Here is a 12,078-nt window from a genome sequence, read left to right on the forward strand (position 1 = left end):
TAATATCTGATCAATTAGTCTTCTATTAATTAATTATTATTATTACCTTCCTCAGTCTCATCTGAATGTCGTAAATGATTGGTTATCTGCACGAACCTAGCCTTTCCTATATATCATCCATACACCAATTGGCTCAGTTATTTATTTACTAGCTAATTAAACAATTACAGAATATACAATACATAATAACATTATACCATCCCTAGTGGACTAAACAAAAACAGTTAGGTTATAACACTATAGATTCAGAGAGAAGAGAAGGGGGTTTTGGAAGGAAGACTAAGGAACATTGGTCTTTATCGGACCTGGGAAGCTATTCTCACATAAATACATATGCCACTAATGATCGCTCATTCGGAAAAGCAATGCATTGTATTTACGTGAAGCTGGTGATGTGATGCTCTGGTTTGCCCTGTTGATGTTGCCCTGTCCTTTGTGGAATCTTCTGGGTTGTTGTGTGAGAAGTTCACATGGTCTGAGAGGTTCATCTCACTCTGGAGATTGGTCCACGTCGGTCAGTGTTCTCGTACTAGATTTGCTACCTTTCCAGCTGCAGTCTGTAAGGCTATCATCTAGGACTCACTTCTTCTTGAGTGATCATTAGTTCAGAGTTCATACCATTTCACGTGGAGAGCAAGCTTCCACGTTTCCTGGCCTGTATGGTTGACATTAGAATTAGCCCTTTTAAACGTGAGGACAAATCCTCACGGTATTCAGAACTTGTTTGACTTTTTGTTATGGAGAGTGGATATTCAACTTTTCGCCACCGCAACTCACGCTGGGGTTTGCTTAGTTCAACGTGAATTGGGTCACGGGGGCTCTTATATAAATGTAGAAAATGGGTTGGTTCATAATTTCCAACCAATGCCTATTCGCTTGGGTGTGGCTACTGACTTAGTTCAACTGTACAGGGAAGACAATTTTCTTATTTTAAAAGTTAACATCACATTACATCATTTCGCAAATAGTTTCATCTTTACTCGTTCATTTTATACAATAATTAGATGCAAACCTCATAACTGAGGGATCTGTATGAACAGAGTTAGGATAATGGGGCTGTATTGTCTTTCATAAGGTCACAAACAAAACGGACCGGGTCGTAGTTGGCTTCTCCACCGACAGTTTACACATTCTCAAAAATAGGAGTATTGTTAAATTCTCAAATTCTGGGACTTAGCAGAATTGGACGGGGAAATCCCTTTGTCTGTGAAACTCTCTCTCAATTGCATGGTCAGGGAGAGTCTCTGTGGTATTTACGATGTGGTTGTAAGGTCGTAAAACTGCCCCCCTCCTCCCCTCCTAACAGGAGAGGGGTGGGTGGGGGGTGGGGGGGTTTGTTCACATCTCTGCTAGCCAAATCACTGAAAGGACTAGCGTCATGACAAGGTGAATACTTTTGCAAGCCACTGTAAGTAAGCATTTCACTGTAAGATCTACTTGTTGTATTCGGCGCATGTAAAAATACATGTTTTATTTTTGTTCAGTATATTACACCCTATACTGCATCCCCATTGTATCACCAGCTATATCTACTGTAGGGGGCTGTTCCTTTCTGAAAGGATGTATTAGTATTCATAGCCATGCGTACAGAGTTGTGTTAAGCAGAGTTTTGTCCGCCCGGCAGAGAGTAGAGAGGAGAGAGAGGGAACATGATGATTACTGAAGCTCAGCGCCAGTCGAGCCATTTCAAAGCCACTTTTCCCCCCACTGTCAGCCAGGGGACTAGGCTCACATCCAAGACCCTGAAGATCTGGTCTCTTCCTTCTCTCTCCACTCTTTCTTTTCTTTCTCCTCTTCATCTTTTCCGACTCTCAGCAAACTTTCACCTGCTTTCACAGGATGACTCTCAAGTTCCTGTCTCCTCTCAAACTTTGTGAATTTCCTCTGTTTTTACAAAGTCATTGGGGGGTGGTTAGGAGATGCTCCTGAGAGTTTTCCGTTAAAACCTCTTACTCAAATTTTTGCATTGAGACTTCACAGTTCCTTTGGAATATAAGCTTTTGGCCTATGCTTGGTTGTCATTGTTGCGGTGAGTGTCTATCATTGTATGCATATTATATAAAACCTTTTTGTTGTCAGTTTTATTGTGTAGATGAGGTGTCTTCACAGGAGTGACGGATGGAAAGGGAAGGCATATTGTTTGACCTATAACCTCTTGTTTGACCTCTAACCTCTAGACACTGTAACTCTAGTACACTGGCCCTGTAATAACACTGTGTGTCTCTGTCTGCTCAGGGAAGGTTTTGAACACAGACCTGCGCCACTACCTAAGCCTGCAGTTCCAGAAGGGCTCGTTGGATCACAAGCTGCAGCAGGTCATCCGAGATAACCTCTACCTGCGCACCATCCCCTGTAAGTCTCCTCAACCTCTGCTCCTAGGCTGCATGTGAAATGGTACCCTATCTCCTAGTGCACTACTTTTGACCAGAACCCTATACAGACCATGGTCAAATGTAATGCACTCGAGGGGATAGGGTGACATTTAAGAGGCACCCCTCACAACACCCCCTAACACCACCCCTAACACCAACCCTCACACGGCCCCTAACACCACCCTTAACACCACCCCTCACACGGACGCCTAACACCACCCCTCACACGGACGCCTAACACCACCCCTCACACCACACCTCACACAACACACTTCACCGAGCCAGGTCTCACACACACACCTAAAGCTCACCATGACAGCAAAAACTAAGAAATCCTCATAAACCCAGACGTTGCTCCAAATTGCGACTGTGATGGTGGTCTTTTATACGAAAGATTTTACTCTGAGTGGTGCAAGATGTGTGTTATTGAAACAATCAATCTGCAAATTACGTTCAATCCTAATTACTTTCAATCTGAATTACCTTCAATCTGAATTACTTTCAATGAGAATTACTTTCAATTTGCATTAACTTTAGTCTGAATGACCGTTAGAGCCTTCAGTTAAGAATAGATATAGAGGTGCTATCCTCTCCTCAATGGTGTGCTAAGAGTAGGAAAGGAATGCGGTTCTGATAGAAGACAGGATGAACATTCATGGAGAACAGAGACCTTATCTCCAAATGATGTAGTAATTATGTCATTATTAACATACATTATGTGACAACATTTCGAGCATAATATTTACCATTTAATTTTTCCCAAAGAAGGACCATCTCTAATAAGAACAGCAACATGTTTGAGCATACTTCAGGTTTTAGTCACACACAATCCCACTGTTCCTCCGGCTATGACAGACAGTTCTGCATGGCACTGTCACAAACACAGCGATAGGCTCCCTACTCTCCCCCACAGGGCTGGAAGATACACTGTCTTGTAGAGTGGGGAATTGTAGGCAGAAGTGGGACATTTTTTATGAGAAGTAAGCCACTTACCTCTCATGTATATTTACATTTTTGCAAAGGAGGAATATTTTTCCCACTATCAATCAATCCCTTCTCTCAACCACTTTCGGTCATACAGTATGTGAGTTGAAGATTTCTGCATTCTCTTGGACAGTCAATGTAAGTACAGTGGCTTGCAAAAGTATTCACCCCCCTTGGCATTTTTCTTATTTTGTTGCCTTACAACCTGGAATTAAAATAGATTTTTGTGGGATTTGTATCATTTGATTTACACAACATGCCTACCACTTTGAAGATGCAAAATATGTTTTATTGTGAAACAAACAAGAAATAAGATTTTTTTTTTAAACAGAAAACTTGAGCGTGCATAACTATTCACCCCCCTCCAAAGTCAATACTTTGTAGAGCCACCTTTTGCAGCAATTACAGCTGAACGTCTCTTGGGATATGTCTCTATAAGCTTGGAACATGTAGCCACTGGGATTTTTCTCCATTCTTCAAGGCAAAACTGCTCCAGCTCCTTCAAGTTGGAAGGGTTCCACTGGTGTACAGCAATCTTTAAGTCATACCACAGATTCTCAATTGGATTGAGGTCTCAGCTTTGACAAGGCCATTTCAAGACATTTAAATGTTTCCCCTTAAATCACTCAAGTGTTGCTTTAGCAGTATGCATAGGGTCATTGTCTTGCTGAAAGGTGAACCTCCGTCCCAGTCTCAAATCTCTGGAAGATTGAAACAGGTTTCCCTCAAGAATTTCCCTATATTTAGCAACATACATCATTCCTTCAATTCTGACCAGTCCCAGTCCTTGCCGATGAAAAACATCCCCACAGCACGATGCTGCCACCACAATACTTCACTGTGGGGATGGTGTTCATGGGGTGATGAGAGGTGTTGGACTTATGCCAGACATAGCGGTTTCTTTGATGGCCAAAAGGCTATGTCTTATCTGACCAGAGTACCTTCTTCCATATGCTTGGAGAGTCTCTCATGCCATTATTTTTTTCTTTATGCAATGCTTTTTTCTGGCCATTCTTCCATAAAGCCCAGCTCTGTGGAGTGTACAGCTTAAAGTGGTCCTATGGACAGATATTCCAATCTCCGCTGTGGAGGTTTTCAGCTCCTTCAGGGTTATCTTTGGTCTCTTTGTTGCGTCTCTGATTAATGCCCTCCTTGCCTGGTCCGTGATATTTGGTGGGCAGCCCTCTCTTGGCAGGTTTGTTGTGGTGCCATATTCTTAATAATGAATTTAATGGTGCTCTGTGGGATGTTCAAAGTTCCTGGTCCTTTTCTTATTTCAAATAAGTAACATTTTTTCATTTCACTTCACCAAATTTGGACTATTTTGTGTATGTCCATTACATGTTATCCAAATAAAAATCCATTTAAATTACAGGTTGTAATGCAACAAAATAGGAAAAAGCGCCAAGGGGAATTAATACTTTTGCAAGGCACTGTACACCTGTTTGTGCCTGACAGTTTCTCCAGTCTGTGCTCCTAGTTTGAATACTTACTTCGTCTTTCTTACTTTAGCTGGCAGAGTGAAAACTGTTCTTTCTCACTTTAAAGGTTGAGTTAGTAAGTGCATCATTCTATCAGTGCTGAATGTTTTATGTTGTGCTGTAATAGAATTCACTGTGTCTCTGTTGGTGTGTTTTCTCCAGAGGCTAACCTGCCAGATCTCTCAGGGGATGGACATACAGTAGCTCCTTAGAACTCATCTCATGGCTACATTAGCGGATGACGACAATCGTTAATTGCAAAATTAAATGTCTATTTCAGGGATCTACTCGTCTTCCTTCACATGTTTACAGTATCTTTTTTATATTTCTCCCAGTCCTACAGTTAAGAGCTGCAATCCACCATCCATCAGCTACTCTGGCCTCACCGCATGACTGTGAATCCATAATTCCCTCTGTGAATTACTGTCTTAATTAATGAGTGAGTGACTAGAGTGACTGAGACAGAAAGACTGAATGACTCTCTATCACTCTCTGTGTTTTAACCCTTTTCTGTCTCTCTGTTTCTGACATTCTTGCCTTCCATATCTCTTTCTTTCACTCCCTCTCTACCCCTCTCTCTTTCTCTCTTTTACTCTGAATCTTTTTTAATTCAATATGCTGAGATTAATAGAAGTCCGAGATCAACAAGCCTCAATCAAACATGCATTTCATTCATGTCTATACTTCCAGCATCACGAATACACTGCTACCACACAAACCATCATACATTTTGTGTTGGTTTATGGGATGGTAGTAAATGTGGTGTGCTCCCATGTCACTGTGCCAATGACCTAGTTCCACAGCTCTAAGTGCTGTTGGTCAGAAATATCTATCTATCTGTCCTTTGCATCTGTGTAGTATACAGTCCTGGAAGGCTACTCTGTCCTTGTGCTTTTGAGAGCTAGCTTTCGATCACTTTGGGATGATAATAAAGATGATGCTCTGTTATAAAACCCAAACATTACCCACTCCCCTTGGCGTGACCATGGCACAGCAGTATTATGGGCTCTGTGAGGGCAATGAAAGATGGGACAATCAGGAGGGGAGCGAGAGATAGAGGGAGAGTGGGAGAAAGAAAGAGAGAAAGAGTGCTCACAGGACCTTACCGCATGCCATGGTAATCCCTGAGTCTCCTTCATTGGACCTCAGACTGCCTCAGACTGCCTCAGACTGCCTCCACATCCTCCAATATAACAAAGGCGCAGCAGGAAGCTCTTAAGAGCTCATAAGGGGACAAAGATGGGAGGCAGTCTCCGAGAGGGAAAAGGGCCCTTGGTCGCACTCAGTCCCAGTACGACTTCCCTTCCCTGAGGAGACACAGCCTCCTGAGCCCCTCTTTCAACTGCACTCTCTTTTTCTGCTGGCTTATGTAGACTTGGTGAGAGGGGAGTGCAGTACTGCACCCCGCAACTGGCTCTGCTGGTTGTGCTCTTGGTGACATAATACCATTGAGTTTAGTTTTTGGCATGAATATAGTTCAGTGCCATGCAAAATTATGTTTTATTCTGAGATCTTTATAAGAGACATGCCATGGCCTTGAATGACATGATTTTCCTGAATTTGTGTTTTCACGTAATACCCTACTGGATACAGACGCCAATTCAACATCTATTCCACGTTGGTTCAATGTAATTTAATTGAAATGACGTGGAAACAACGTTCAGTCAACCAGTGTGTGCCCAGTGGGACAGTTCTTGAATAAGCTGTTTTAAATTCCTGCACACTTATAAAAAATGTATCTTTAACCCATTTTCTCTTCTTCAAAGTAAATGCTATGGCCACAAAAGCACTGAGGCTCCTCATTTTTGCAATAGTTTTCCCCCTCTGTATTTGACACACGAATCCCAGTGGATTTTTCAAGTGCCAAGATGAAATAATGCAAAAAAATGCCATGTTATATTTCTGGTCCTCTTTTTCTGAGTGAAACCGCCTCTGATGTCCCTGCTGAGGCGTGACTCTTTCTTTGTCTGTGTCTGTGGCATCGATGCTAGCCAGGTCTTAAAAAAGTAGGACCGCAGTATATGAAAGGGAGAGATTATGAACGACTTGATGGAGTGCCAATTTGGGACCAAGGTAGACACATGTTCATGCATTCTCATTATATCTCTCACACACACATACTGTACAAAACACACACACAGGAGCACACACACACACACACACACACATTGCCAAGAGTTACACTGCTGAGGGAGAAGTGCTTGTTTCAGATGAACGTGACCATGTGAATCAAGATTATTATAATAAATGAAAACGAAAACTAATCATGAAAATTTATTTACTGATTTACTGATAAACTGATATAAAATAATTAACAAAACAGTTTTAGAAAACTAAAACTATACAGAAACTATTTTATTTGACTGCAAAACTAACTAAAATAAAAACCATCATAAATTATGGTCCCCCTAAACTTTAGGAAAAAATCTAAATGGTTTTTCAAGCTTTTCTTTCTTCTAATGGGGTTTTCAAGTTTTTGAATCTGGCCGGCAAACGATGCCAGGTGTTGCCGATATTTCAAATAGGTTGAGCTTGTGAATCACTATCACCAGCTATCACTTGCTAACATAATAGAAATCTGATACTGTAGGTATAACAGAGCAGCATTGTTGACTGTAGATATATATATATATATATATATATATATATATATATATGTGTGTGTGTGTGTGTGTGTGTGTGTGTGTGTGTGTGTGTGTGTGTGTGTGTGTGTGTGTGTGTTTCAGTGGAGGCTGGTGGGAGGAGCTATAGGAGGTCCTGCTCATTGTAATTGAATAAATGGATCAGAGTCAAACATGGTTTCTATATGTTTGATACCATTCCATTTATTCCACTCTGGCCATTACAATGGCTCCTCTGCTGTGTGTATGTGTGTATTTGTGTTTGTGTGTTTATGGGTGGTTGTGGTGTGTGTGTGTTTGTTTGTTTGTTTGTTTGTGGGTGGTTCTGGTGTGTGTGCTTGTGTGTAAGGGTTGGATGTGTAGAGAGTGCAAATAGTATCTTAGGTGCAAGTAGTCACTAATGTGCAGGGAGACAGATAGGGTTAGGTGTTCAGCAGTGATGTCCTGGTTGTAGAAGCTGTCTCGGAGCATGTTGTAGGGCCATATAAAATCAGTTATGCTTTTTTGCCTGATTCCGTTTATTTCTTTCCCAAATTCGGTTTTCTGTGTTTTGTTGTTCATGGTTTTCGGTCTGAAAATCACACTTTTTAAATAGAAAAACAGACCATTTGGATGTTCTAAGTGCTCAACAATGCTTAAACCACATCAGGAGACCACTTTTGAGGTCTAGGTGTAGTGGCCCTTAAAACTTCTTAAGGATGACGCAGAATATAGTTCCACTGCAGGAACATCAATCAGCGGAAATTTCAGAGCGCCACCTATAGTTTTTGATAAAACTCAAACTTTCATTAAAACACACATTCAAGGTAATGAATTAAAGCTACACTCGTGAATCTATCCACCAAGTCAGATTTGTAAAATGCTTTTCGGCGAAAGCATGAGAAGCTATTATCTGATAGCATGCACCCCCAAAATACTTTTTTTTCGATTAAATCGGTCCATATATAGCCTAGATATCGATCTATGAAGACTGTGTCATCAAGGAAAAAACTGAGTTTGATAACGCAACGTCATTTTTTAAAATTAAAAAAGTCGATGATAAACTTTCACAAAACACTTCGAAATACTTTTGTAATGCAACTTTTGTAATGCAACTTTTTTTTTTAACATTTGCTGCGAAAATGCGCATGATCCATAACAGGTTTTAATTCAACTTCACACTAGCCAGAGACTGTTGTTTGGTTAGCGATGATTCTGTAACGCTCATGTGATTGCAGTGTTTGCAAAACAAATGGCCACTGTACTGATGAAAATAATCATGATATCATTCTGCCAGGTAGGCATAGCTACTTTGTAGTTAGCATTTAATTGATAAGGTTTTGGGGGACCTTTCCCTCTACTAGAAGTCTGTTGTCATTACATTAGCAACGTCACTAACGAGTACACAAAAAGGCAGACAAGCACTCACACACAAACAGGGGCATTCCTATGCCTTTGCCTCTTCAGAAATTGAAGGAAAATATGGATCACTGATGCAGTTTGTTCATGTCTTATAATAATCTTGGCCAAATTAATGCACTTTCTAATAAATTCTAATTTTGTTAACATTGCTGAAATTCCATTCTAATGTCTGGATTTCATGATTCTGTCCACGTTCTCCACAACGTACATTTGATTGTGTTCTACCGTTGGTCTGAGACCCATTCCTCGGATACCGCTTGCCAGATGGTAACAGAGTGAACAGTCCGTGGCTCAGGTGACTGGAGTCCTTGCTGGTCTTCCGGGCCTTCCTCAAACACCGCCTGGTGTAGATGTACTGGAGAGCAGGGAGCTATGTCCCAGTGATGTGTTGGACCATCTGCACCACCCTCTGTACAACCTTGCAGTTGAGGGCGGTGCAGTTGCCATACCAGGCGGTGATGCAGCCAGTCAAGATGCTCTCGATAGTGCAGCTGTAGACATTTTTGAGGATCTGAGGGCCCATGCTGAATTTCTTCAGTCGCCTGTGGTTGAAGAGGCGCTGTTGTGGAATTGCTTCATGTGTGATTGGTCAAAAATATTTTTTGCACCAGTCTAGGCGCTAATCCTTTAAAATCCAAATCACATTGAGATTGACTTCATAATTTAAACCTTACCTAACCTATAACCTGACCCATGACCCAATCTGCATACCCTGCCCATCATCAGTTGAGACACAGCATACTCATGAATACAGGGTGGGTGTCATTTCAATCATAGAAATATAATTCATAGAATGAACCTATCCCTTCAGACCACTGCAATAGCTGGTACACCATTGTCTTATTCTATTATATTATTCTATGATCTATATTTATGTGATTTCTTCCTATGGAAGATGGACAGTTTAATTTAGAACAATGGATAAGTTAGCATTCTCTGTTGTGTGGATCTCCAACCATCTTTGTTGTACCATTTAAAAGTAGACATTTCAATATAATTCACATTTTAGTAAATATATTAGCCAAATTATGACACCCAGTTTGTATGCTGTGTCTCCACAGATGGCGGGCACAACACAAACACCTTAGAGTATTAAAATAGGGTCTAAGATACAAAATATAGTATATGAACATAAAAAAAATTGGAGTTTATGCATTTTTTTGATAATTGACGTAAAAAGTGACATATATATTTCACACATGGAATAGCCTTCAACAGACTGATGAGTGTCAGAAGAAAGTTATTTGTTTCTGGCCTTTTTGAGCCTGAAAACGAACCCACAAATGCTGATGCTCCAGATTACATAACTAGTCTAGTTTTATTGCTTCTTCAATCAGAACTGTGCTAACAAAATTGCAAAAGAGTTTTCTAGCCTTTTAAAATGATCAACTTGAATTAGCTATCACAACGTGCCAATGGAACACCGGAGTGATGGTTGCTGATAATGGGCCTTTGTACGCCTATGTAGATATTACATAAATAATCTGCCGTTTCCAGCTACAATAGTCATTTACAACATTTACAACAATGTCTACACTGTATTTTTGATCAATTTTATGTTATTTTAATGGACAAAAAATGTGCTTTTCTTTCAAAAAGAAGGACATTTCTAAGTGACCCCAAACTTATGAACGGTAGTGTATATACAGTACCAGTCAAAAGTTTGGACACACCCACTCATTCCAGGGTCTTTATTTATTTTTTCCTATTTTCTACATTGTAGAATAATAGTGAAGTGAAGACATCAAACTATGAAATAACACATATGGAATCATGTAGTAACCAAAAAAGTGTAAAACAAAAGTGTTACAATATGTAATATTTGAGATTCTTAACCACCCTTTGCCTTGATGACAGCTTTGCACACTCTTGGCATACTCTCAACCAGCTTCATGAGGTTGTCACATGGAATAGATTTCAATGAACAGGTGTGCATTGTTAAAAGTTAAGAAGGAAAGACATTTCACAAATTAATGCGTTTGAGCCAATCAGTTGTGTTGTGACAAGGTATGGGTGGTATACAGAAGATAGCCCTATTTGGTAAAAGACCAAGTCCTTATTACGGCAAGAACAGCTAAATGTTTATTTTAAAAAAGAAAATGTAACCTTCATTTAACTAGGCGAGTCAGTTATGAACAAATTCTTATTTACAATGACGGCCGACCCCGGCCAACCTATGTGACTCCCAATCACGGCCGGTTGTGATACAGCCTGGAATTGAACCAGGGTCTGTAGTGACGCCTCTTGCACTGAGATGCAGTGCCTTAGATCACTACATCACTCGGGAGCCCCAAGCTTGGGAGCCATAAGCAAAGAGAAACGACAGTTCATCATTACTTTAAGACATGAACGTCAGTCAACACAGAACATTTCAAAAACTTTGAAAGTTTCTTCAAGTGTAGTCGCAAAAACCATCAAGCGCTATGATGAAACTGGCTCTTGTGAAGACCGCCACAGGAAAGGAAGAACCAGAGTTACCTCTGCTGTAGACGATTAGAGTTAACTGCACCTCAGATTGCAGCCCAAATAAATGCTTTACAGAGTTCAAGTAACAGACACATCTCAATATCAACTGTTCAGAGGAGACTGCGTGAATCAGGCCTTCATGGTTGAATTGCTGCAAAGAAACCACTACTAAAGAACACCAATAAGAAGAAGAGACTTGTTTGGGCAAAGAAACACGAGCAATGGACATTAAACCAGTGGAAACCTGTCCTTTGGTCTGATGAGTCCAAATTTGAGATTTTTGGTCCCAACTTCATGCCTTTGTGAGACGCAGAGTAGGTGAATGGATGATCTCCGCATGTGTGCTTCCCACCATGAAGCATGGTGGAGGACATGTGATGGTGTGGGGGGCTTTGCTGGTGACACTGTCAGTGATTTATTTAGAATTCAAGGCACACTTAACCAGCATGGCTAACACAACATTCTGCAGCGATACGCCATCCCATTGTGTTTGCACTTAGTGGGTCTGTCATTTGTTTTTCAACAGGACAAAAGGACACCTCCAGGCTGTGTAAGAGCTATTTGACCAAGAAGGAGAGTGATGGAGTGCTGCATCAGATGACCTGGCCTCCACAATCACCTGACCTCAACCCAATTGAGATGGTTTAGGATGAGTTGGACCGCAGAGTGAAGGAAAAGCAGCCAACAAGTGCTCAGCATATGTGGGAACTCCTTCAAGACTGTTGGAAAAGCATTGCTCATTTGGCTGGTTGG

The 12,078-nt window shown here is 40.9% G+C and overlaps 1 protein-coding gene across 3 annotated transcripts in view; it reads left to right on the forward strand.

Annotated features, from left to right (window-relative positions):
- Nucleotides 1-12,078, forward strand: part of LOC118388459 (membrane-associated guanylate kinase, WW and PDZ domain-containing protein 3-like) — a 160,060-nt gene that overhangs the window by 105,070 nt on the left and 42,912 nt on the right. For all 3 annotated transcript variants that reach the window (XM_052526772.1, XM_035777562.2, XM_052526773.1), the window contains exon 2: nt 2,236-2,352. In XM_052526772.1, the coding sequence (XP_052382732.1) occupies nt 2,236-2,352 (117 nt within the window). The remainder of the gene's footprint in view (nt 1-2,235; nt 2,353-12,078) is intronic.

The sequence above is a fragment of the Oncorhynchus keta genome, chromosome 10 (assembly GCF_023373465.1).
Source record: "Oncorhynchus keta strain PuntledgeMale-10-30-2019 chromosome 10, Oket_V2, whole genome shotgun sequence".
Lineage (NCBI taxonomy): Eukaryota > Metazoa > Chordata > Actinopteri > Salmoniformes > Salmonidae > Oncorhynchus > Oncorhynchus keta.